Source organism: Eubalaena glacialis, chromosome 4 (genome assembly GCF_028564815.1).
Source record: "Eubalaena glacialis isolate mEubGla1 chromosome 4, mEubGla1.1.hap2.+ XY, whole genome shotgun sequence".
Lineage (NCBI taxonomy): Eukaryota > Metazoa > Chordata > Mammalia > Artiodactyla > Balaenidae > Eubalaena > Eubalaena glacialis.
The window spans coordinates 64,560,477-64,587,567 of NC_083719.1; the positions used below are offsets into that span (position 1 = coordinate 64,560,477).

Consider the following 27,091-nt stretch of genomic DNA (forward strand, 5'->3'; position numbering starts at 1 on the left):
CCTTACAGTCCTGGGCTGTTCGCGAGCGGCAGGACGTGGGAGACTCCCGGCTCCAAGGTCAGTGAGGCTGTGAAACTCGGCTTTATTGCTCCAAAGCGGGGTTACTGCTAGAGCCAGGGTGGGGCCTTGTGAGCAGTGGACCCAGGGCTGTAGGTCGGAACCTGGGCACTGCTCCTGGGTGAAGACTTCATGGTAACTCTCTAAAGAAGCCGGCAGAGCGTCTGTCCTTGGCTGAACCATCCTGCACCCAGGCGCAGGTGGCCATTCCGTGGGACAGCTGCGCTTGAGGTGCTGGAACCGTGTCAGCACCCTGCTTGCGGTGCCTGTTTTTCATAGTGAATCAGGACTTTTTCTTGATGGAAAAAAAAAAAAATCTAAATGCCACTGAATTGGGGACTTTAGCCTTCAACTTCCTTTCTCTTGTAATTTCTAGAAACTAATTCATTAGTTTTGGGAATGGTTTCCCTTAGCAGCATCAAAAGAGGTGCAAATCAGTGACTTGGGATAAGCTAACTTAAAAATGAACATTTTGGAGCCCTGGAAAGGAGCTAATTACTGATTGGCCCAGTAGCTAGACCTGATTTAAATTGGTTAATGTTATCGCTAGAGATTGATTTTTGAAATCACTAACCCATTAATAATGAGCCAAGGAACTGTTTTCCCCCCACTGGAGGTAAAAGTGCTATAGAATTGACCTACATGTGTTTCGTCTCTGGCAAAGGACTGTTCTTTGCTTGCTTGCTTGCTTGGGTTACTGTCAGCCCTGTTCCTGTCCCTTGAGTGGGTGACATCTCTGCCTTCGAATACTCTGCTGGGTGTGGAGAGTGACATTCACCAGAACAAGGCAAAACCCTTCGGCCCTCCTCCGCGCTGCCCTTTAGACCTTCCCTTGAGCATTGCCCTGGCTCTGACCCACACAGGGTCAGGTGAAATCACCAGAGGCGGCAGTTAATGGCCTCGTGACAAGGCTACGCCAGTTCACCTGGTGGGCTGTTTCCAGAAGTGCCACTTTTCCTATCTGCAGCAATCATGCTTCCTCTGTTTCTGAGCTAGTGTCCTTGGTCTCTTCTCTCTGTGCTCATGGAGAAGAACATGACCACCACCAGAACTTGGCAAAGGGGCTTCTTGAGCCTCCCAAGCAGGCTCTTACAGGATATCTGGGCGTTATTAGGCTGTGTGAGCACTCCACTTCCTCTTCTGCTTTTGTAGGCACCTTTTCCAAAACCCCAGCCTTTAGAGCTAACCCTTCTGTGGGTTAAGGCACTGTTCCAGCAAAGGGCACGAGCGTCACATGCACCCATGTACTCCGCCAGCTTCATGACCAAATCTTAGCCTTAGACAATGGGCCAGAGGCCAGGTGAGTTTTCCTAAAGGGGTGGATGAGGAAAGTACAGGAAGTGTGGGGTGAGGGTGAGATAAGGCATGGAGAGTCCTGCGTGTTCAGAGGCAGGAGGAGGATTGGCTCTGAGACACACTTTGCCCCTGGCTCAGAGGCACTGGGTCTCCATCTCTGCCACAGCTTAGAGAAGGAGCCATTTGTCTTCCCAGAGGGAATCACATGGGACCCAGCATCAGCATTCTGGGAGTTCCTGACCCTGAGCCAGGAATCCCACAGGGAGCCTGTCTGAAGGTGACTGCTGGAGGTCACACCCATTCCTGCCTGGGAAGCCACAAGGGCTCCTTTCCTTGGGCAGGGAAGGAGGGTCCCACTCCCTTAGAGCATTTCAAAGGACTAGATGGTTCCTAGCTTCCTACTTTCTTGAAAACAACTTACCCTTGAGAGGTGAACCTGGTGATGGTTGTATGTCTTCATCACCAGGAGGCCTAGGAAAGACCTCTGTTTTACAGGGAAGGACCATAAACCCCTCTGCTTATGACTTTCTACTTGTTGAATAGAACAGGAATGCCCAAGGGTGCCTCTTAGGGTACCAGTATATCCGGTGGTGGTGCAGTAACTTGAACTCTTTGCTCCCTTAGAACTGGGAAGGAAAGCCATTCTCTGCTGGCCACGAATGGCGTCATAAGAATTTGTTCAGAGTGTTCTGTGGAGCTGGTCCAACCCCAAGGACACCTTCTGTTTTGGGGTGACTCTCTCTGGAGGGAAAGCTGACATGTGGTCCTCCCCCTGGTCTTCCTTTGCCCTCCAAGGAGCTCAAACACATGGACGCCATTTACAGCTGGACCAAAAATAACTCTGAGTCAGCAGAATGGTACCTATGGCATCTCCATCCAGGATACTCAGGACGACCAGGAGGCTCAGAATTGAGGCAATGACAGAACCTAAGGCCTCCACATCTTAGGATGTGACAGAACCAGACAAAACCCTTAAACCAGGACCCAGACTCCCAGTATGCCTGCCTGAGACAGAGATATAGAGATCTTGGGCACAGTGACAAAAGGGCTTAATGTGGTGGTTCTTGTTTTTTAGTGGAGAGGGCAAGTGTAGGAATACCACAACACTGTTGCTTTTGGCTGCGATCTTGCACCCCATAGAGAAATCTCCCTGGCTTGGAGCCCAGCAGTTCTGCCAGATATTAGCCCTATTGCTGTAAACAGTGCTTTTCAAATCAAGAGTCATGAGGTATTCCAAGTTAGGGAAGCTGAGGCAGACAGCTTCTGTGGGGTGAGGGCTAGAGACTACCTCCCTCCTCACCCCTGCAAGCCCTACTTCTGTAGGAGAGAGGAGAGAGGAGGGGAGGAGAGAGCAGAAAAGTCCATGCCCCATCTCCTCAGAGAAAGGCAGGCTGGCGCAGCAGCCCCAGCATGGCTGGCAGGCGCTTTGGGCACCTGGCGTCAGAGTGGAGAGGGTGAAGGAGTACCTGGGATCTGGGCCACTTCAGCAGAAGCCTGAGGACAGGAAAGAGAACAGGCTTATAACATTCTGGGACTCTGGGGGAGTCACATGCCCCGAGGTGACGATCCTGTGTCTAGAAGCTGCTGTGGTAAGTGCATGTCTGCGGTCTTGGGGGCCTGAGTGGAGGGATCTGTGGCACTCCCAGGTCCTAAACCACAAAGGTGGTTTCTCTCCAATTGCTGGTCTGCGCAGGGCTACCTGTGAGGTGCTGTGGTCTGCAAGGAGCCCGCATCCAGGGCCAAAGACAAGCCTAGGTTCAAATGCCAGCTTTATCAAGGTGCTGACCCCGAGACCTGGGGCAGGTCCCTTAACCTCTCTCTGTTTTCCCCATCTACAAAATAATGCCTACTTGCAAGGATTGTTTCAAAGACTGAAAACAGTGTTTGTAAGGGCCTCTTGCATGATGCATGGCTCATGGTAGGAGTTTAGTAAATGATAGTTAAAAAGAAAAAAAGACAGTAAGGTTTGACTGGGCATGCAGGGATGGAAAGGACATTCCAGGTGGAAGGAAAGGCTGGGGTAAAGGGTTAGAGTCTGGAAGAAGAACTTGGGAGCCCAACTGAGTAAATCCATTTTGTGAACCCTGATGCTGGTCTTCAGAGGATGAGCAGTGGACCGGAAAGTACATGATGGGCTCCTTCTGGAATCAAGTCTTGTGCTCAGATTACAAAATAGAACAATTAGATGAAACACTTTAAATGCTAAAAATGTAAACTAAAATCAACATTCAGAGAAGGGGCAGACCAGTCTGGGATAACCAGAGTTGGCTGTGGGGAGAGAGTGATAACTGTCCCATAGGCTTAGGGTCACTAGGGGGAGGGGACTCACATTTATTCAGTGCCTACTGTGGCCTGTCACTTAGTCCTCACAACAGCTCAGGGAGAGGTCTCATCAAGCCCATTATAGAGAGGGAGTTGCTGAGGCTCAGGTAGGCAATTCATGGGCTTCCCAGACGTAGCAGGGCTTGGGAATTGACTGTGCAGTTTATACAACATACATGTGAAGGTCCCATTCTTGCCACTCATTCAAAAGATGGAGCCTGGAAATCTGGATTTTTAGCACACTTCACAGTTGATTTTTTTAACTTTTAATTTATTTATTTTTGATCATAAAGGCAATCCATGTTGATTTTTACAAGTGATGCAATACAGAATCTATTAAGAGAAATTTAATAATCTGCCTACTCCAGGTCTGTTGCTCTGAAGTAATGCTTTTTGCAGTTTGAAGAATCACCTTTAGTACTTTTCTTGATGTTCTTATAAATATATGCAAATACATATATACGTATATCATTGTTACAAGATTGGAACCACTCATATTCATTACTCTGCAAGTTTTTTTCCCTTTTAACCTAAGACTATGGCAAGACATGCATCCAGGTGAAGTGGAGGCAGTTTTAACTGATTCTTTAATAGCTGTGGAATATTCCATTGTCTGAATGTGTCACATTTAATACAACCCTTCTCCCTCTGATAGACAGGTTTCTTCTAGGGTTTTTTTGCCACTACACATAGTGCTTCACTAAATATCCTTGTGCCTCTCTCCTTGTATACTGGCAGCTCTATTTCTTTTCTTTTATTTTTTTTTTTAGAAATTTAACCTTTTTTTAAAAAAGTTAAATTTATTTATTTTATTTTTGGCTGCGTTGGGTCTTCATTGCTGCGCCCTGGCTTTCTCCATTTGAGGCGAGTGGGAGCTACTCTTTGCTGCAGTGCACGGGCTTCTCATTGTGGTGGTTTCTCTTGTTGCGGAGCACAGGCTCTGGGCGCGTGGGCTTCAGTAGTTGTGGCTCGCGGGCTCTAGAGTGCAGGCTCAGTAGTTGTGGCGCACGGGCTTAGTTGCTCTGCGGCATGTGGGATCTTCCCAGACCAGGGCTCGAACCCGTGTCCCCTGCATTGGCAGGCGGATTCTTAACCACTTCGCCACCAGGGAAGCCCTGGCAGCTCTATTTCTGCAGAACAGATTTCCAAAGTGTGATGCCGGGCCAGTGGGTATGCACATTTTTATGTCAATTGATGTTTCCTGGTTCACTTTCCAGCATGGTTGCGGTAGCTCACAGAGCAGTCCAGGCGATTCTGATCACAGCCAGGGAGAGAGGAGAGGGCCACGCAGAGCTGCTTCCCCCTCACCTCCTGCCCCTAACTCTCCCAGCACTACTCAGCAGGAGCCTTTTAGGACCAAAAGAAGACCCCACCTTGCCCTCTAGCTTGGGCCTTTATTTACCTGTCTCCCCAAGAGCAGAATTCCTGACTTGGAGCAGCTAAGTGTAACTTGTCCTGCAGAAAGGCTCTTAGAAGACATCAGGGCTGAAGGAAGGGAGGGTGCCTGGGAGCAAGCTGCAGGCACAGCAGGGCTGTGGGCTGGAGAAGAGAACCAGGGCTGGCCTATCAGGGATACACATCCCTGCAGGGCCAGGCACCCCTGCTTGGCTGAGTACCCTACTGTGGACTAGGGGGCACCTGTGTCCTCAGGAGAGAGGGGGGCTGAGGGAAAAGGCTCTGTCTTGGCTGAGCAGACCCAGAGAGGCACTAGGAGACGGCCTGGCCCAGGAAGTGGCCTGATTAAGGTGCAAGACAGAGGGTCTCAGGCAGAAGCATCCCAAGGAAGAAGCCTGCTGTGGATCCAGGCAGGCTCTGCAATCGCCCCTATACCCAGGAGGTGCGGGCTTCCGGAGTCTCTGGGGGATGCTCTCAATGTGTTCAGTAGGTAACCCTCCATCTGTCAGAAGGAGTGAGGGAGCCCTCAGTCCCCCTGCCCTTGAACAAAGCCGAGTTCCCTGCTGCTGAGGTGAAGGGAGAATGTTCTCAAACACTCTGTGGGCAGCCTGTAGAGGTGACCTCCCAAAAGGAGTGCACAGTGATAGTAACAGATGTGAGCAGATGTTCAGCCCTTCATAAGTGCCAGGCCCCGTTCGGATTTGCCCCTAGTAGCTGCAGGTGTTCTGGAATCTAGAATCAGTCAAGGTTGTCCCCACATCATGGGTTTTCTCTGGACCTTTGGGGACAGGCAGCTACTACACATCCTAGGCAGATTCAGTCCAGTGTAATTCAACTCTCTAAATTTCAGGGGAATTATCTGCTATAGACTCTCCCCAGAGCCAAATTTGGATGAGTGACAGTGGTCCAGGACTCTATGTGCTCATCCAGAAGATTCTGGACCCAGGCATAGAAGAGGGGGTACAGTTAGCCTTTCTTCCTCTCTGCCTTTCTGCAGCATTCCTAAGTAGATTAAGTGTGGTGTGGACTGAGGGCAACGGCCATGCTCCCACCTGGAGGATGGCTGGGAGGCAGCCGGCCATAGAGAGGCGATGCACCAGGCCTCCATAGTCATCCGTTTATGCATATGGGTGTGCGGTGTCTAGTCATTGTTTCTGCTCTGATCTTTTGCAGTTTGTGTCCGTGTACTAGTCCCAGGGCAGGTGGAAGCAAGTAACACCTCAGTCTGATTAAGACCAGGCAAGCTCCCTCAAACAGTATAGCTGAGTGACCTGGGCCAGCTCCAGGCCCTCCCAGGGACTCCCATGGGGCTCTGGTTCCCCTCGAAGAACACTTACGCTTTGCCTGGTAGTTGCCCAGGTCGGGTGCTGGTTAAGAGCATGGACTAGGAAAACCGACCACTGGTCTTGAATCCCAGTATTGCCACTCACAAACTGTGTGCTTTTGGACAAGTTACTTTACCTTTCTTTACCTCCATTTGCTCATCTGTAAAATGGGGTTGATAAGAGTATCAACCTCATGGGTCTGTTGTGAGGATTTAATGAGGTAATAACCATAAAGCTAACAGAACCATGTGCCCAGCATATCGTAAATGCTACACGAGAATTTTCCCCTCAGACTGTGAGCTCTGTAAAAGCTGCCACATAGTAGGCACTTAAATATTTATCAAACAAATAAGTAAAAAGATACCTATCTGCACCATCTTATCATCCTGTCTTGCCTCTCCCTCCATCACTGCCCACTGTAACCCCTCCCCCCGAAAGCACATCAGTGTCATTCACGGTGACCGTGACCCACACTGCCTGATGACCTCTGGAAGTCTGTGGTCACTGGTGTTCCTGGAGGGTGGAGGAAGCCCCGAGGGCACACCCTCTGGTTCCTCTGCCCCTCAGAGCTGCCCAGAACGAGGCCTGTGTGCTGGTTGGCAGTTTGGCCCCGCAGTTATCCTCTCTCGAGCCCTCTCTGGAAACCCTGATTGAGAGAAAAGATCCAGTATCCCTGAGAGAGCGTAAAGAACCAGAGGCAGCTAGAAATGTCTGGCAGCTCCATCCAAACATACTGTAATGTTGTTTGTTATTAAACCTGATAAGTAAAAACAGGATCTTCACTTAAATAAGAAACTACTACTGAAACTCAATACATGAGATTTCTCTTTAGCTGTGTGACCTTTGGCTGTCAGTTAACCTCTCTGTTTTTGAGGTCCCTCATCTTTGACATGGAGCAAGATATCTGCTCCTTGGGGTTGTTGTAGAGAAAGTACTTGGCACTTGAAAGTACTAATTTCCCCCCCTTATTAAGATATGAAGAGGATTTTTAATAATTCCACTTATTCTACAGTGAAATTGGTTGCTCTAGGAAGTGGTGAGATCCCCAGCACTGTTGCTATTTAAGGAGGGCTCAAAGGAAAGGGATTCCTGCATTCAGGCTGAGCTAAATGACCTCTAAAGTCCTTTCCCACCCCAGTATCTCTATGACTGTTCGTTCACTCACTCATCCAGCATTTTCTGAGAACCTATCACGTGCGGGCCAGTGGGCTTGAGAACCAAGAAAAACTATGACCCAGTCCTGTGGTCTTTGGGTCTTTTCTCTTACATGTGCCAAGTGCCAGGTCAGCCCTGAGTGATGTCCATCCTTGACCTGAGCCCTGCTGAGCTCCCGACACCGTCCTCCCCAGTGTGTGGGAGAGGGAGATAACAAAATGAATGCTCCCCTTCCCTTTTCTTAGAGCATTTCCTTTAGAAAACTTGTAAATTCTGTCTCTGCCCCTTTGAGATGGATTTAAATCTTTTTCAAAGCTAAGTAAGCTTCCAGCCAGCTTAACAACCCAGGACTGTCTTTCTCAAAGGCCTGGGAGCCATCACTTTGAAATGTAAACACCAGGAAGATAGCACCCCAATCTCCCAGGCTCAGTGGTAAAGACCTGCTGTCAGAGAGATGGGAGCAGCTCCTTTTCCCTTTGGATAAAGGCAGTTAGCTAACACAAATGGCCACCCCAATGATCAGGTGAATTTAGAGTGAACTCTGTGTGACAGATGGTGCTGTCATGTCCTCTTACTTGAGTTACCTGAAGAACATGCGTAGGAGGGTCCTATCTGCACGGCTCTTTAAGAGGGTGAGATTTTGTTCTGTCTTTCCTGTCTCTTTAGCTGATGTGCATCACAGTCTGGTTTCATGCTTAGTCAATAATAAAGCTGTTTTCTTTCTCTCCTCTATCTTGTGGAGAGAAATTTCTGGGTGTCAGGAGACTTAAATTTCCCCAGCACCTAGCACTTGCTCCTCATCTGACCCCTCCTTCCCCACCTACTGCTCAGTTAGAGAAGGATCCCTGGAGGAAGGAAGGGCATACAGTGATGCTTCGTCTGTTATCTGTGGGGTAGCATCTGCTGGATCACCCCTGGAAACCGCCGAGGATGGGCTCAGTGGGCTCCCAGCGGGGCAGCCAGCCTGTCATGGCTGAGAGGTCAGGAGCCTGTGCTGGGCTACCCTGGCTCAGGGGCAGCTCACAGAGACCAGGAGCCTGAGCAGGCAAATGCTGAAAACCTGCCTACCAGCCTCACTCAGTTGCTTTTATGATAGGATTTCAAAATCAGTGGCTGAAAGGGACGTGTTTAGTGTTATGTAAGTAGATTTTTTTCTCAAGTTTTGATCCAGGAAGCTAGCTCACAAAATTGATTCTATATTGGCTTGGATACCAGGCCTGGGGCTTCATAGCAGATTAAATGTGAGAAGTAGTTGGGAGTAAAGGAGCCAGGTTAGTAAGGTGCCTTGGAGAATAGCCCAGGGAAAAGGACCCGTTCCCTTAGACCTACATGCATTTAAAAGGAGATACACAGGAGGCTGGTATGATATCCTTCTTCTGGAAATCAGGCAGAGCACTGCTCACAAATAATTATGTAAAGCCTGGGAAGAAGTGTTTACTGAGCAGCTACTATGTGCAAGGATCTGTGGCAGATGGGTTCCCGTCCTTGAAGATTTTACCCATCAGCTGGGAAGACAATCCAAACGTAGTGGGGAGTTCCCTAACATGACAGGAGATACAGGACAATTGAGTTCACCAACAAATGTCAAAAAAAACTATGCAGCTCAAGTGCAAGTGAGTGAGCAGCCCGTGAATGCTTTGGGAACTCAGAGAGAAAGCCATCACCTGAGGCTAGAAGGGCACAGGGAGATTTTGTGGGGACAAGGCACCAGGCTGTGGTCCAGTCAGACAGGGAAAAATGGACGGCAGAGTCCTAGCTGAGGGGCAGTAAGAAGCAATACTTTTACTAAAACAGTAATAATAATTTTACTAGAACAAACTAGTGTGGTTTATTGCATTAGCACAAAAGTACGGACAGAAAACTGATATCTTAAAAAGTAATATCTATATTAGAATATATATATATATATTTTTCAAGTTGAGATTGTACAGGCTCTAGAGCTGTCAATCTGAATGTCAGGCCAGCCCACTGGGTCCTAGGTGTTCTGGGCCCCCATGACAGTCCCTGAATGTATGTGCACATGTGCTTGTGTGAGCCTTCACAAAATTCTGAATATGAGCTTCTTTAGTTGACATTTGCCTCTTTCCCCCCAAATAGATCAGGATTCCTCTCCCAGGGAACACTGGCTGCTGGTCTCACAAGGCTGAGGGAAGCTGGCTTCTCAACTTCTCTGTTGCCCGTGTCCCTCTCCCCCCAGCCCTCTGCTCCCCCATCTGCTCAGCTCTCTGATTGGCCCTGTTTTCTGGCCTCACTTCGCCCACTCAGTTGACACCTGCTCTCCCACATAGATCCTGGCAAAGAGAAGAGCAAAAGCCAAAGCCTTGACGTGGAGCCCACAGTGAGGGTGTCTGGATGCTGAGGCTTTTGTCCCTGGAGAAACACCACAGCTGCTCCAGCCCCTCATCTCCTCTCTCCAGTGATCTCTTGACAAAACAGTTCAGTGTGTTATGCTAATACTAGGGGCATGGAGGGAATGGAAAAAATTAAAAAGCTTGTAAGGGAGCTTCAGATCTCTTATGCTCCACACTTTTGTTCCAGTGGTTTCACACAATATACTGATTTATAGAACTACCACGTGTGGAAACTAGGCAAAGCCAAATACCCCTTCGGTGGACACAGATGACCTCTTACATACCTCTTTCCAGCTCCACTTGTTTACGCCACATGTTACCATCTGTGCAAATAACGTCAAGTCTCTCCTGAGCAGGAATTTTAGCTGTAGATGGTGCTTATGTAAGATTGGGGCCTCCTGGGTAACAGAGGAATCTGTAAGACAAAACAATGTCCTGCCTGTGCAGCTTTTCAAAGACTAACTTTTAACATGCAAGAGAGAGTTAGTTTAGTCATGAGGAAAAGTGATTTCATTGCAAGCCTGGCTTTGGGTCTTTGGGGAGCATGGCTCAGCTGTTGCCAAATTACTACCCTGTTCAATGAGACCCTTGTTTCAGTCTCATACCCAAGTTTATCGATTGGGACCTCAGTAGAGAAATTCTATGTCTCGTTGTATCTTGGAGAGAGAAAATCATAGAGTCAGAGAAACAGGAATTCTTCACCAAAGCTTTGAGTCTGTGTCAATTCTCTACAAGGAATCAAAGCAGGGGTACTCTGAATTTCAGCTCTAGGATTGTTTGGCTTGCTGCCACCAAAGCCTCCACGGGATTATTACCATGAATCATGCATCACTGCCTGGACACCAGCATGATGTTAGAACTCTTGGATGTTAATTAATATTATTATTTCCAGAAACTAAAATATGGATATGATGACATTTCAAACATTAATATTCTGAGTCAGACACCTACCCACAGATCACCCTCACAGAGAGGAAGACCTTTAAAGACCACCAGTGGTCAGTGGGCTGCACATAGACATCACCCCCTCCTCTTCCTCCTGACTCTACCTCTTTGGATTTATCTTCTCAAACGTGCTGATGTGAACACCTATCAGTGCTAAAGCCAATTAAAGAAAGAAAAATAAAAATCAAGCTATTTGAGCCAAACTCAGAAACCAACGCACTTCTTGTTAACTTAGGGCTGGCTTAAATTTTGACCCATATATAGTCTGGAAAGAATTCAGGCAACACTTCCTTTACTTTGGTGAGTTCTGTGGTAAAACTCATAGAAGACAGTACTGCCTCTCTGCTTGAAAAGCAGATTGGAGGGTGTGGAAGCAGATAAGACAGGTCTGAAACATGCAAGTTAGTGTCACCTGCTGCATACGAGAGCCAGGAAGCCTGGGTGCTGTTCATTGAGGAACACTGACCTACTCTTGGAAGGAGAGGGACAACAGCCCAAAGTCTAGTAGGGAGCAAAGAAGTACATGTGATGAGATGAATGTTGGGCCATTACACGTCCCTAGAACGACTTTGAGACATGGCCCATTTATCTTGCCTGCTGATTACTAAAGTAATTCCTGTTGTCTTTACGATTGAGGGAATTGTTTTTAGAAATGACACAGAGGAAAGGCCATCTGATAATCTGATTTCCTGGGCTAATGTAGAAAAATAACTTCCTAATTTTTCTTCAAGGACTTTGATGCTTTTAGTTGAGATGTTCTAATTTCTCCCTAGCTCAAAAAATGTTAAGTAAAGACTTCCAGGTGGGGATCCTGGAAGCACAAAGTTGATGGACCCATCCCGGTTCCCAAAATGCACTCAAGGAAGAAAGTGGACCTCAGAAGGCTACTCTTAGAATTGTGCGTAAGGCCATGTCAACCTCGCCTTATTAGAGGAGTTTATCGTCTGCTGGGTAGCCCAGGTTTTCATCCCACAGCCGTACTCTCAACAGGCTCGTTGCAGTCATCCAACCCACCTATGCTTGGAGAATCTTGTAGCAGAGTCTTGGTAATCTTCTAAATACAAGGGGAAAAAATTCCACCCTTCCTTTATTTGGGCATCACAGAGACCAGTATAATGAGAGAGTACTAAGAGTTACCTGCTGTATTCTCCACTCAACAACCCACGATAAATAGCTCCCCACTGGGTGATGCTGCGGATTAATTGTCCATTCTGATCTCTGGGCAGTAGCAGACACAGCAGGGTATCTGATTTTCATCCCTGGTGATATTATATAAATATTTATCTTTTTAAAAAATATTTCTTTATTTTTGGTTGCATTGGGTCTTTGCTGCTGCACGCGGGCTTTCTCTAGTTGCGGCGAATGGGGGCTACTCTTCGTTGCGGTGCACGAGCGTCTCATTGCAGTGGCTTCTCTTGTTGCGGAGCATGGGCTCTAGGTGCACCAGCTTCAGTAGTTGTGACTCGCGGGCTCTAGAGCACAGGCTCAGTAGTTGTGGCGCACGGGCTTAGTTGCTCCACGGCATGTGGGATCTTCCCGGACCGGGGATCGAACCCATGTCCCCTGCATTGGCAGGTGGATTATTAACCACTGCACCACCAGGGAAGTCCCATAAATAGTTATCTTGATTTATACATGTTCTCAGTTTTGAAAGATAGTTTGACTATGTCCCCAAGTCTGGTTGATAATTATTCTTAGCCCCTTAAAGACACCATTTCTCTGGCTTCCATTATTCATTGTTGAAAAATCAGCTGATGTTTTTTCTTTATAGATGAACTGTCTTTTCTCTCTGACTGCTTTTGATATCTTTGTTGCCGATATTCTGCAGTTGACTGTTATTTATGTATGTGTGGATTATTTTAATTTTGCTTGACTTATGTCATGCCTCTTGAATCATGGATTTTTGTCTTTCATCAGTTGTGGAAAATTCTCAGCCATTTCCCTTGAAATATGGCTTCTCTGTTTTCTCTATTCTCCCTTCTGAGGCTTCCATTAGATGTGTATTTGATCTTGTCATTCTATCCTTTATATCTATCTCATATTTTCCATTTTCTTATTTACCTGTGCAACATTCTGGATAATTTCTTAAGATATATCTTCCAATTCATTTATTCTGTCTTCAGCTGTATTATATCCATAGTTCATTCCAGTTCTCTTTCAAATCAGGTTTATTATTCTTAATAGTCTCTTGTTGCTTGCTCATCATTGTGATTCCATCACTTATTTCTTTAAACATTCCACATAGAGCTAATCTATATTCTTGTCTGACAATTCCAGTATCTTCAGTCATTGGAGGTCTGAATCTGTGGCCATTTCTTCTGCTGACTCCCATTCATGGTGCCTCCTTGTGTGCTTGGTGATCTTTGACCAAGAGCCTATTGCTTGATCTTACTCTGTAGGAAAGCAGGGCCTAAACTGAGTATACCTTCCTCAGAGCAGATTTGAGTGCATTTCTGCTGGAGGGCTCCTGACCTTGGACCACTTTAGCCCCTTTCAAGGGTCCTAGCTCAACTGGGGAGTCTTAGACTCAATTCCCACCTCCCTGCTGGTATCCAGACCTTAGTATTCAAATGGACATCCACTCTCAAGATAACCCAAACCTGAGCTCCAACACCAACTCATTTGGGGTGAGCAAAGTAGGAGAATGGTCCTTAGAGACTTTGCAACTGTGAGTAATGATTAGTCAAATCCATTCCACCTGCCTTCACCAATCAAGGTTGTCTTAAGACTAGCATCTCCACCAAGCAGCTCCTAGCCTAAACAATAAGATGTTTGCCTGAGTTATTTTCCAGGAACGTGGACTCAGCTGTGTCTAGTTTAAGCTGACCTGGTTATAACTGGATAGGACCAGCAGCCCTCCAATTGGGCATACATGGATGTCAGTGACCTTTTGACATAGGAGGGCTGAAAACTCCACCCTCAGAACCTGCAGAGGTGTGTAGCTTTATTACACCTGTGCAAAACAACAGTTACCGAACCTTTTCCCAATCATCTTTCCCCACACTCCCAGACCACCCTGCTTCTTTGTTATCCCATAAATACCCCAAGCCCATTGCTTTCAGGGAAGTGGTTGTGAGATTTGTTCTCCCATCTTCTCCCTTGGCTGCCTTGTGAATAAACCCTCTCTTTGCCGCAAACCTTAGTGTTTCAGCGTTTTGGCTTGCTGTGCGTTGGGCAAAATGAAGCTCGTTTGGTAACAACTTCCTCTATGTCTTACAAGCCCAGCAATGCATTCTATTCAGGGTCTAGCTGTGTAGCGGCAGAGTCCAAAAGAGCACCTGGGCTGTCAAGCAGCCAGATGTAGAAATCCTCTGGGTTTTCCCCCTATATTATATTAGTGGAGAAAATGGCAAGGACTGCAAGCAGTTTGACATTCTCAGTGTCTAAAAACTACCCAGGTTTTCCTAAGCAGTGTGAAGGGGGTGGGGAGAAAGGAAGAAAGAGAAAAACAAAACAACGAAACAGGCTAATTCGCCTGCAGTTTTTCTCTTGCCTGTTGTTCTCTGTACTGTGGTTCAGGGCCATCCTGTGAGGCTAATTCTCAGCTTCTCTGGAGTTCCCTGGCGGTTCAGAGGTTAGGACTAGGCACTTTCATTGCAGGGGCCCGGGTTCAGTCCCTGGTCGGGGAACTAAGATCCTGCAAGCTGTGCGATGCGGCCAAAATTTTTTTTTAAATAAAAAATAATCTTTAGCTTCTCTGCTTTCCAGACACTCATCCAAGAGGAAGGATGGCCAGTACCTTCTCGAAGTTGCTAACTGGCCGCAATGCCTCTCTGTTATTTGCTACCTTGGGCACCGGTGCCCTGACTACTGGGTACCTGCTGAAACGGCAGAACGTGTGTGCTGAGGCCTGGGAACAGCACAGGCTGTTCCCTCCAAGGTAAGTCCTCTTGGCTTTAAAACGACGCCAAAATGCCAGCCACAAATATGCTTTCCTCTGCTGAAACTGTCAGCAGAGGCCCCTCTGTTTGCCTCTGAGGGTGACTAAATCAAATTGACTCATTAAGCACAGTGACCTGTGGCAAATCCAGGGGTGTGTAGTGTCATCATTCCTGCCCAGAGCTCGAGCTCTAGTGGAATAGTAATAACGGTCGGCGCTAACCTTTGTTGAATATGTGTAGGCATGTTGAGCACTTTACGCAGAGTATTTTATTCCTCTTAGCGTCCCTTTGTGATGAAACGGAGGCTTAGGAAAATTAAGTAGTGCCCAAGTTCACACAGCTGGTGCAGCCAAATGCGAACCCAGGGACCTTGATTCCAGACTCATGCCTCACTCATGCTGTACTGCCTTCTGGAAAACGTGATGCGACAGCACTGATTTTAAGTATCAGCTTTTTTGCTTTTTATTTTATTTTTTTTCCGGCCACACTGTGCAGCGTGTGGGATCCTAGTTCCCCTACCAGGGCTCAAACCCATGCCCCCTGCAGTGGAAGCGTGGAGTCTTAACCATTGGACTGCCAGGGAAGTCCCTAAGTATCAGCTTTAAAGGACCTTGCAGAAGGGAAGTAGAGAAGTGGCATGAAGATGGACTGTTTTCTCCTCCCTGGGGACCTTGTCATGGCTGAGACGTCCCACACTGGATAGAGCTGGAGTGGATGCTGACTTTAAGGGATTCCATATAGGCAGCTGTGCATGAAAGAGACAAGGAAAACCTGAGGTGTTTCTCAGAAACATTTACTGGCTTTCATGAGAATTAGGAACTCTGAGGGAATTACTGGCACCTACCATATACCTCAGGAATTCCTTATATGAGATTACCTGTGTTTGAGCCTTGGTGGTCTTGAATCCTCTATTCTTCAATCAGTACATATCCCAGGGTAAGATGGCACCCCCCATTTGATTTCTTTCTATGTATTATTTCAACAAATATTTACTGAATGCCTGTTTCTATAGGCAGGCGCTGTTCTCAACAAAGCAGATAGTCATAGAGTTTGCATCATAGACAGAGGACAGATAAATCAATGAATTTCTATGTAGTTCTACCCACAGGGTTTTTAGCCTCTATCACAGACCTAAGGGACCAAAATGTAGTTGTTGTAATTTACCAAAACTTCTGGGTGTAAAAAAAAAAGTCTACATACGATTTCAATTTCTTTTCTAATCGTTTCACTCTATTTCCTCTTTACATAAACATAAGCCACAGTCTGTGGGCTCCTGCAGCCAGCATAATGGACTCCTTAGGCAGGGCCAGGTCCATTCCTCTGGCAGTTCAGGAACTAGTCTTTAAAATCTAGCTTACTTAAATCATGACCTAGCCAATTTTCCTCTGCCCACTGGCTGAAGAGAGCCTGGTGGAAGGATGGCTGGCCAGAAACAAAGCTCTTGCATAGGCCCCTTGCCTCAGGGGCTGCTCACTGAATACCCCTCTCCTCCTCATGCAGCGCAGACTACCCTGATCTGCGCAAACACAACAACTGCATGGCCGAGTGCCTCATGCCGACCATCTACACCAAGCTCCGAAACAAGGTGACGCCCAACGGCTACACCCTGGACCAGTGTATCCAGACTGGAGTGGATAACCCCGGCCACCCCTTCATAAAGACCGTGGGCATGGTGGCTGGTGACGAGGAGTCCTATGAGGTAAAACTCTTGGCTGCCGGTTCTGTAGTGTGTGTGTGAGGCGTGCTCTGGGTTCTCTCTGTGGGACCAACTTGCTGTTTTCTCAGGAAGGGCGCCCATAAAGGGAAGCCAGCTTCAACAGAACAGCTGCAGTGCTCTCTGGAACAGTGAGGTCTACAGCTTCCCAGGGACAAGGTTTCCTTTGCTGCTGCTCTAGCATCCCTCCCCACCGAGGAATGAGTTGCGTGACCCAGCTCTCAGAGCTTGTCAAGGGGATGAATTAGTACAGAAAAAATAAAATCTTTTAATGTTTTTATTGTTTGTGTATTCACCAGTAAGGCATTAGGAGATGATGTGTTTGTGGCTGAACTTTATTGAGGCTGGAGGATGGTTCCGTGTGTGTTTAGTTGGGGAATTACTGATTACACAGCCCCCTGTAGTCTTACTGAGTTCACTAAGTCTCTTGGAGAAATCCCAGGATCTCCGCATCCTCATCCTGGGTCAGAAGCACGGGACGGTTTGCTGCTCTGGAGCTCAGCCGCCAGAGCAGCTTCTACATTACGGTAAAAACCTCCAGCCCATCTCCCTCAGGTCTGCCCCCTTTGTACCTTCTGTTGCAGGGAGCTGAAGGTGATTCCCTGGGAAGGCAGCCATCAAGAGGAGGGAGAGGGCCACCTTGAATAGACCAGACTAGCAGCTCACTCAGGGACAGCAGTGCCCACCTCTGGGCTCCCAGAGTCCCAGACTAGAGCTGGCTTCCAGGACCCACTCCCCACAGCTCCCAAAGGCTGCAGGGTGCCCTGTTTGACTTCTCTGAACCTTATTTTACCTAAAGGATGTTCCTGCAGTTTTTGGTGTTTTAAAAAGTAGATTTCACTTGAGATAGTTTGTGCTGGGGAAGGTCCTCACAGGGTGACAGGTCCCTGCTTTGCCTTAATCGCTGCTGTGCACTTTTCTTTCTATGCATCTGGTTTTCCACAAATTTATTACGTTGCTTAAACTCTAGAACCTGACCATCCCTTTTGACCACAAAACTGCTTAGCTTCTGAGCTGGCAGCTCCTTTTATCCCACAAGAGCAAGAGCTTCTGGAGAAAACCCTCAAATTCTTAAACACAGGATTTTCTTGCTCCATCTGATGGCAGTGGACTTGGCAGAATCGCTAGGGAGGAGGTTTCTATGACAGAGTTCTGTAGCCCTGCCCTCTCCCAAGGGGCCAGGCGCCTCAACGAGGTTTCCTCTGGTATACGTGACCTACTAGTACTACTACTATTATTATTATCGTTATTATTAACCATCAATCCAGTCTCACACCTGTTTCCTGCATGGCTGCACTGAGAATTTCAGAGAAGGAGGGCATCAGCTTTGGCCCTTAAGATAAATAGGAATAAATGATGATGAACCAATTCAAGAGGAAACGGGAGCATCGTCCCTCCTGCAGGTGTTTGCCGACCTTTTTGACCCTGTCATCAAGCTGAGGCACAATGGCTATGACCCCAGGGTGATGAAGCACCCCACGGATCTGGACGAATCCAAGGTAGGCTCCAGCCACCTCTGTACCTTCCCATGAAGCCAGCACTCCAGAGTCCAAGGTGAGGAGCCCTGGAGAGAAGGACCCCTGGGTCAGATGCCCTTGAAAGCTCTGTGATGGCCCTCCCACACCATGCTCCCTAGAGGGCCACTGAGACAATCAGGAAGGTCCAAAAGTCTGTTTTTCTTACCTCCTACCACCAGCGTAGTGGTGGTCACTGAAGACTTTAGCCTTTCCCAAAACAATTCCTTTTTTCACCCCAAACCTAGCCAGGGTAGAGGATTGCAGACAACGCTGTGTAAAGTAGCTCCTCCCTTGACTTCCCTCTAAGACCCCTGCCCCCAGAGTTGCAGGATGTGTGCAGCGTGCACACGTGCTCAGTGCCCGGGGGTCCCCTGATCAGCGGGTTGGAGGCCACCGTGGCCGTGGCGCTGCGGTAACCCCGCGCTCTGCTCCGCAGATCACACAGGGGCAGTTCGACGAGCGCTACGTGCTGTCGTCTCGGGTGCGCACAGGCCGCAGCATCCGCGGGCTGAGCCTGCCGCCCGCCTGCACCCGGGCCGAGCGCAGGGAGGTGGAGAACGTGGCCGTCACGGCCCTGAAGGGCCTCAAGGGGGACCTGGCCGGCCGCTACTACCGGCTGTCCGAGATGACGGAGGAGGACCAGCAGCGGCTCATCGATGTGAGTGACCCCGAACCACGTGGGCTGCCCGGGGCGGGGTTGTGCCGAGAGAGCCCTGACCCACGCGGGGCGGTCTCCCCCGGAGCTCAGGCCCCCGCTCTGGTTGGGAGCTCGCTGGGGCTTCAGGTTGGTCAGTCTAAGGAAGGAAAAGCAGGCCTTAAAAGCTTAGGTCAAAAGTGGAGATGGTCTATGGATAAAGTCTGCCGAGGAAACAATGGGATGGTGGGTTGCCATTGGTGTGTGGGAGTGAGTGGAGGATCCCCGGGCTTGTTGATAAATAGGAACAATTGGGTGTGGAAAATCCCCTCTGTGCCTGGAGGATGGTCTCCATTACCACACTCAAAGTCCAGGAAGCTAGGAGCTTCTGGAAAGGGAATTATCCAGGTGGAAGGCCTGCCCTGACTCACATTGGAGCTGGCCTCTGGGATTCCTGCTGCCTCCACAGGGTCTCCATGGCTTCCCTCTAACACTAGGGTAGACAAAACTCAAGTCCCTTCCTTTTTTCCCTGTAGCAAAGTTGAAACAGAATGGCATTTTCAAAAATAACTTTAAACTCCAAGGAAAAGCGGAAACAAATTTCTGTCATTTCAGAAGATGTGATGCCACAAAATATGCCCCATTTCCAAACCAGGTGGGCAACTGTATGGTCTAGAGACCTCAGTCTCCTGGTCCCCTCCTCTGCCTCAAGTAGCCACTTCTGGTTTCCAGGTTAAAGGGCATGCTGTTTCCTGGGCAATGATAGTCCATAAGCCTGGCCTGGCTCAGGTCTCCAACCCCTTCCGCTTAGAGACTGTAGATCTTCCTGTGTCCTCTTTATTTCTGACTTCAATGTAATATATGGTATCCATATTCATATTCTTACTGTGTGCACACAGTATTTTGATCTGATTTTGATCTGCACAGTAGCAGCATATTGTAGTTAGAGGCATACTTGGGAGTCATACAGGTCTAGGTTCGCATCTAGGCTCTGCCACTTTCTAGCTGTGATAGGTTTCCTCTCTCCGAATCTGTTTTCTTTTCCTACCAAATAGAATGATTACATTTACCTCAGAGTGTTGTTGTGAGGATTAAAGGAAATAAAAGTACATGGCATAGAGCCTGGCACATAGTGAACATTAAATGAATGGTGACTATTTTTATTTACAGAGAATTATTTTACATCTCTAATATTTTTTAATGGAAGGAATGATAATAATAAAGCAACAATGCTAGTAACGTGGAGAATGCAGCTGTATAGAACACTTTTCAGGATAGCACCCCTCACTCACTGCCCACTCTGCCATTGCATGGGGTTGGCGCTGGTGGGGTAGACACACTCCATAGGGATTAAGGATCTCCATCTGGGCTAAGCCAGCGGTTTTCAACCTTAGCTATACACTGGAATCACCTGAAAATAACTGATGTCCAGGCTGCACCCAATAACAAGTCGGAATCTCTGAGAGATGGGAACTGGGCATTAGAATATTTTAAGCTCTCAAGTTATTATAGTGGGCAGCCAATGCTGAGAAGCACTGCCTGAGAGACCTCAGCCATTATTAGTGAGTTGAAAGTTGACCACCTGACGCTTGCCATCGTGTCTGATCTCATCAGTTTCTTCTTTTTGCTTTGTCCCTTTGGGCCTGCAGGACCACTTTCTATTTGATAAGCCAGTATCCCCTTTACTAACTTGTGCTGGGATGGCCCGTGACTGGCCAGATGCCAGGGGAATCTGGTATGGACATAGCATTTTCACATTTGCATTGTGTGCAGACGTTCTCCTTCAGATCACTGCTTGTCCTAACCTGAAGTTGCTGTGACCTGCGCTTGACAGCATGCCCAGCTTGAGCTAAATGGAGAAGATAGAGTACTTAGAAATTGGGGGGTGTGTGTCTGTGTGTGTGTGTAATATATAAGTATAATGATGTTTCCAAATGTGCGGGAATGTTAGCTGTTTTGCATGAATTGTGCATGAGAAAAAAGACTTTATTTTTAAGAAAAAATTAGCTTCATATTATTTGACCTCCCAGAGAATCTGTTTCATGACATTAAAACAAAAGAGCAGAAAATGAAAAGTAAATATTGAGGATTTAAGCAAAACTCTACAAGGAGGAGTGGCTATTGAGTGTACACGTATTTTATCTTGGCCAACAGTCCTCAGGCCACTTTGATTCCTAAACCTTGGTAAGTTATTATGACACTATCCAAAGGAGCCCAGATCAAAGTGTTTGGGAGCAGCTGCTCAGTGGGGGTGGATGGGCAAGATCTATACAGCAAACATATGTGAAATGTTCTGCACCCCAAACATGTTGAACTGCAGGTAAAATCTTTTTTTAAGTGCCACAAGATTTTGGTTGAATCTATTAGGAGACAAAACACTCTTGTTGGCGTCAAAGCCAAATGTTATCATGGCTGAATTATTGTCATCCTAGTCTGAGCAATGAGAGAGATTATGTTCTTGTTGGGCAAAAACATGACATCTTTGAGGGTTGGAGTTGGTCTTACTCTTCATTCTGTCAAGGTAACATTATTTTGCAGTACTTGTTCAGGCACAGTTAAGAGATTAGGACCATCTAAGGAAATGAGGAAGGTAAAATGAAGCAATCAAGCTACAGAGGTAATGGGAATTTTCATGTGTTGAAACAAATGTAATTAACACTCAACACTGTATTTCTCTCTTCATTAGGCATAATAATGACAAGACATTTCTCATCTGGATTAATGAGGAAGACCACACCAGGGTAATCTCTATGGAGAAAGGAGGCAATATGAAGAGAGTATTTGAGCGATTCTGTCGTGGACTAAAAGAGGTAAGATGTCATCAGAGAATTCTGAATATTCACTAAAATAAAATCTCTTTGTTTTTCATTCTTGAAAAAAGATACTATGGTGACTTCCAAGATGGGGCTAATTTTTTCTAGGGATCATGGCACTCTTTTGGGGTGGGACTTCCAGGGCAGTGCTTCAAAAAATAGATGACTTTTTTTTTTGTGATTAGCAAGCTCCTATGCTTCCCTTCCCAATGCAGGATGGTTTAGAGAAGTCTGTGAATCATTAGTTATTTTCTGATTTCTTTAACAGAGATCTTGGCTGTTCTAAGCATAGAGACAGTATAGGATGCACCTATGTTCATATGTGAGCTGACCACAGCCGTACTTGATGAGAATTCCTATATTCTCCTACTATGCTCATGTGGAAAAGAATAACAACTGACATTTATTGAGTGTTTAGTATGTGCTAGGTACTGTGTTCAGTGCTTTACATGGTTCATCTAATTTAATTGGACCATTTTAATATTGTGATAGAAGAAGTTTAATTTTCTATTAAAGAAGTACTGCAGAATGAAAGAACGAAATTTTGCCATTTGCAGCAACATGGATGGACTTGGAGGGCATTATGCTAAGAGAAATATCTGACAGAGAAAGACAAAAATACTGTATGATCTCACTTATATATGGAATCTAAAAAATACAACAAACTAGTGAATCAAACAAAAAAGAAGCAGACTCACAGCTATAGAGAACTAGTGGTTACCACTGGGAAGAGGGAAGTGGGGAGGGGCAATATAGGGGTGGGGGAAAAAGGGTTATTACGGGATTATATGAAATCATGTGTGTGAAACTTTTGAAAATTGTAAAGAACTATAGAATTTAAAGAATCTTTCATTCAATAAAAATAAATTTAAAAAAAAAACTGCAGATAGCTTTGCTTTTTCCTTTCCAAAAAAAGAATTAGTACTATAAATTGACCTAAGTTTTATTCACGGCAGACATGCAGTACACACGTCTTTCCCTGGTGTTTGGGATGTGCTGAGTGAATGGATATCTGAGAACTTCGTCATTTGTTCCCTGTCTTAGGTAGAACGCCTAATCCAAGAACGAGGCTGGGAGTTCATGTGGAACGAGCACCTGGGATTCATTCTGACCTGCCCTTCGAACCTCGGCACAGGATTACGGGCTGGTGTCCACGTTAGGATCCCAAAGCTCAGCAAGGTAATGTCATGTAGCCAGTGGCCCTGTTGGGTTCCACCGGGATGGGTTCACCTGGGACTGCTTTGTGGAGGGAAAAACATCACAGCCCAATTCCTTAACCCTTAGTTTCTGCACTAATGAAAGAAAATGACAAGAAAAGGTTGTTTGTCTCAAAAACACTTGTATCCGTAGGATAAGAGGTTAACGGGCTGTAAAAAAGGGAAGTGGCTTCAAGAACAAGAACTTTATTTATTTATTTTTTTTTATTCTTTTTTTTAAGGATTTTTTTATGTGGACCATTTTTAAAGTCTTTATTGAATTTGTTACAATATTGCTTCTGTTTTATGTTTTTTGGTTTTTTTGGCCCCGAGGCATGTGGGATCCTAGCTCCCCGACCAGGGATCAAACCCACACCCCCTGCGTTGGAAGGCAAAGTCTTAACCACTGGGCCACCAGGGAAGTCCCAAGAACAAGAACTTTAAATTCTCCTTCATATAACAAGTTGGGATAGATAGGCCGGCTGCTCCACTCTGCTCCCTGGCCTGCCTTCCCTCTCCTCTCTCTCCCAATACAGAGGTTCTCAGACTTGGGCCTGCAGCAAAATCACCTGGAGGCTTGTGACAACACCTGCAGCACTTGCATTTCTCACAGGTTTCCCGGTGATGCTGATGCTGCCGGTCAGGGAGCTGCACTTGGAGGGTCACTGCCTTAGAGCGTTGTCCCCTTAGCGTGGTCACAGTCAGGCCTCACGCTCTAGCCTGCGGGAAGGCGAGAGAGCATGTGGGAGTGTCCATGTAAAGATGTAAGGTCCAGGCCTGGCAGTGGCACCCTTCACTTCTGCTTGTTCCATTAGCAAGAACCTAGCCAGTGGTTACTTCCCCAGCTCTCCTATGGAAGAAAGGAAAGAGGATTCTGGTGGGCAACTAAGAGTTCTGCCACAGCACACCAAGTGAATCAAATACTTTAAAACAATTTTAGAAAATGTGCTTTCAGCCAAAAAAAAGTATGGTAATATTTGTTATTCAAAATTCCAATGCTAAGAAAATTATTTTTTTTAATTTTTATTGGAGTGTAGTTGCTTTACAATAAGAAAATTATTTGCTATGATTTAATGTCATGATTTTAATTATAACAGTAACAACTGTTATATGGATGAATAATAAACTCACCAAAGCTGGCATCCAGATGCCAAAATAGCAGTATAGAAGTTAATGACAGCTCTGCTACCTTCTACCTGTGTGTACTTTTAGGCAAGTTAATTCCTCTGAGCCTTATTTTCCTCATCTGTGAAATGGGGGTAAAAGCAATACCTTCCTCATGGGATGTTGGTGTAAGTTCCAGCACAGGGCCCTGGTACATAGTAAATATACGCTTAATAAATATTAACTGTTATTACTTCTCATTATATGTCTTTTCTAAGTGTGCCAAGGATGACGAATCAAGTTTGATTCTTAGGACACTAAGTATTATCCTTTGTCCCAGGATTCGCGATTTTCTAAGATCCTGGAGAACCTGAGACTCCAGAAGCGTGGCACAGGTGGTGTGGACACTGAAGCAGTGTCCGATGTGTATGACATTTCCAACATAGATCGAATTGGCCGATCAGAGGTAACATCTCTCTAACTTTCCGAACATGAACTAACAAAATCAGCCTGGAGGAAAGGAAGCAAACTCAACAGCCTTTCCTTATTCACAAAATTCGAGACCTCCTCTTTGCCCATTGAGTCCTGAGTCATGTTAGCATTTCATTCCGTAGTACTTGTCCTCCACACATAAAGGTAAGCACGATGTAAGCTGAGAATATGTAAGCAAGTGAAGGAATTCACAGTGGGACTGTTGTCACCTGCCTGCCCCCAGAGCTGTTCCAGCAATCCTGAGCAGCAGGGGTTCTGTTATGCTGAAGGACAACAGTCTTTTATCGCTGTGAGTCAGAGAACACGTGTGCGCTCTCTGAGGGGGGTGAAATAGTGGATTTTCTCTTGACTCTGAATTTCCTTTGGTGAAGGTCACATGCTATCATCTTCACGTTGGCATGTTTAGATACTTGATAGTTTGTAAAATTTTATGTTTAGGGCTAAAGATGGCAAATAAGGTATGCATGAGGTATGTGTAAGATTGTGCTCATCAAATAATCCTTAGGATTCTGTGAATACATAGGATCAATGGGATTCATAAACTATAGGTAGGCCTGGAGTGATGCATGAGAAAAAGCACAAAGAGCGCATTTAATGACCATGCAGCAGAATCCTAAGCAAATCCTGATCTCAGTAAGTCATCCCAGCTTACCTGGATGTGGTCCCATTGAACGTATTGTGCCCATCATTAATTTAAAAGCCGCTTATAAAACTCTTAATAACTCAGTGGCTGGTTATTAAATCTGTGGATTATTGGTGCTCTTTCTTCTTCCCTGCCATCTTTTGCATATTTCATTGCCGGTTGGTACTCCAACCAGTAAACAAAGGAAAGGAAAGGAGAAAACACTCAAAACAATTAAATCAGCTTGAGTGCTACCAGCTCTGGTAAAGTATTGATACTTGAGGAAGAAGCAGATATAAATACTACACCTTCTGAAATTTGCTGAATATGATGTAGTGAATAAAGAAAATCTGGGTCCTAGCCCTGTCGGCTTCTAATATTAACTAAATTTTTAATACTGGAAAGCAAAGTACTCATCATTTTTAGAAAACTGTTAAGTCAATAAGTGATCATCTATAGGAGCTAGAAAAATTCCCAAAAGTGTTAAAAAAAAAAATAAAACCACTTGTTCAGCCTAACAACCCTGAGATAACCATTGTGAACATTATTCTAAATTGCCTTCCATTCTTACAATTATTCAAAAAACTTTTTTTTACAGAATTTAGTATTACAATATATTTGATATAACACAGCTTTTCCCAGTGTATTATAACGTGAGCATTTTCCTATAATTTTATAATTCTTCAAAGAATATAAAATTCTTATTTTATAAATAAGAGATATATAAATATTTTATAAATAAAAGATAAATATAAATATTTTATAAATAAAATTCTTATAAAAGAATTTTTATAATTCTTCAAAACATGTTGTTTAATGACAGCGTAGTAAAGGTCGTCCATTATCTACTTAATACCTCCCTGATTATTTGAGATTTTGTTTGACTATCTCTGTACATAACTGTATGACCATCTCTATACATAACTCTAATCACAACTCTGATTAGTTAGTTAGGATATATTTCTAGGAAAGGGATTCCTGGGTTAAGGATGAGGGTCCCTTACTTATGACCAAGTTTCCTACCAGAAGATTTATACCAAGAGAGTTCCACAGGCAGTGAATGAGAGACCCATCTCACCACACCCTCATCAACACTGAGGTAGGTCAGTTGGCTAAGTAGAAAATCAGTGTTTCTTTTATTAGTAATGACTAGCTTTCTGGCCCAACCCTTTCATAGGGCTTCAGTTTCCTTATGCATGAAAAGAAGTGGGGAGTGTACTAGACTCTGTCATGCCTAAAGTATGTTCAGCCGTAACACTTAACCATCTCTTCCATTATTGCTGTGCATTCTTGAGTTTTATCATGTATTTTAGTGCTGTCTAGAATTAACTAGTAATTCCTTTCTGTCTTAGTTTGGGTCCCTTTAGGAGCAGTGCAAATAATTTGTTTGGGAGGTGATTCCCAGGGAAAAATTCATAGGTAGATGTCCTCTAGTTTAAGAAAAACCAATATTTGTAAACAAAAGTTCTAACATATATTTTTTTAAAGCAGGAATTTTAAAAAGTATATCTTAGTATAATTCACAGTTTCCTTTAAGTAGCACACTTGCCTGGTACAATACAAGCACTATTTAATTGCCAAACATTTGGGTTTAAACAATTTTCAGAAAGCTGTTCATTGTGTAAATGATAATATCTGAACTATAGCATGTTTAGTACTCAGGTAGCTTAGTGGAAGGTCAGAATTCAGATCCAGGTCAGAGAACATCACAAGGGTGTCACTGTGTAGTTTTACTTTTAGACAAACTGTTATTTTATAACAGAGATTGATGGGGGAAGAAGTGTCTGAGATGCAAACTAATGGTTTTCATATTTTTAAAAAGTCCTTACACGCAAAGTAGTAACTCCATCTTAACTACAAAAAGATTGAGAGAAACCCTGTAATATCTCCGCTCCCCGTCTCTGACGATAACCATCAGACACCTCTGCTCCCATAAAACATTAGGGAAATAAAGAGAAGAAATTGTTAAAGTCCACGTAACAGGGCAAGTTCTCATTTGTCCCAGTATTGTTCCTATTGATCAAAGCCTTGCATGTGTCTTCTATGCAAATTAATCTTTCATCTTTTTCACTGTCAAAGGTTGAGCTTGTTCAGCTAGTCATCGATGGAGTCAATTACCTGGTGGATTGTGAAAAGAAGTTGGAGAGAGGCCAAGATATTAAGGTGCCACCTCCTCTACCTCAGTTTAGCAAGAAGTGAACTTTCTCTTCCCTAATTTATAAATAATCTGTCTGCTGGTATGACAGACATAAAGAAATTTCTACTCTGAGAG

General features: G+C 45.5%; 1 protein-coding gene across 1 annotated transcript; it reads left to right on the top strand.

The window, feature by feature from the left end:
• Positions 1 to 27,091, top strand: CKMT2 (creatine kinase, mitochondrial 2). Its single transcript, XM_061187957.1, has 10 exons — positions 1 to 57; positions 14,555 to 14,726; positions 16,228 to 16,426; positions 17,845 to 17,940; positions 18,395 to 18,616; positions 20,242 to 20,327; positions 21,279 to 21,402; positions 22,450 to 22,584; positions 24,046 to 24,171; positions 26,899 to 27,091. The coding sequence occupies exons 2-10, from the start codon at positions 14,575 to 14,577 to the stop codon at positions 27,016 to 27,018; spliced, it is 1,260 nt and encodes a 419-aa protein (XP_061043940.1). The 5' UTR covers positions 1 to 57; positions 14,555 to 14,574; the 3' UTR covers positions 27,019 to 27,091.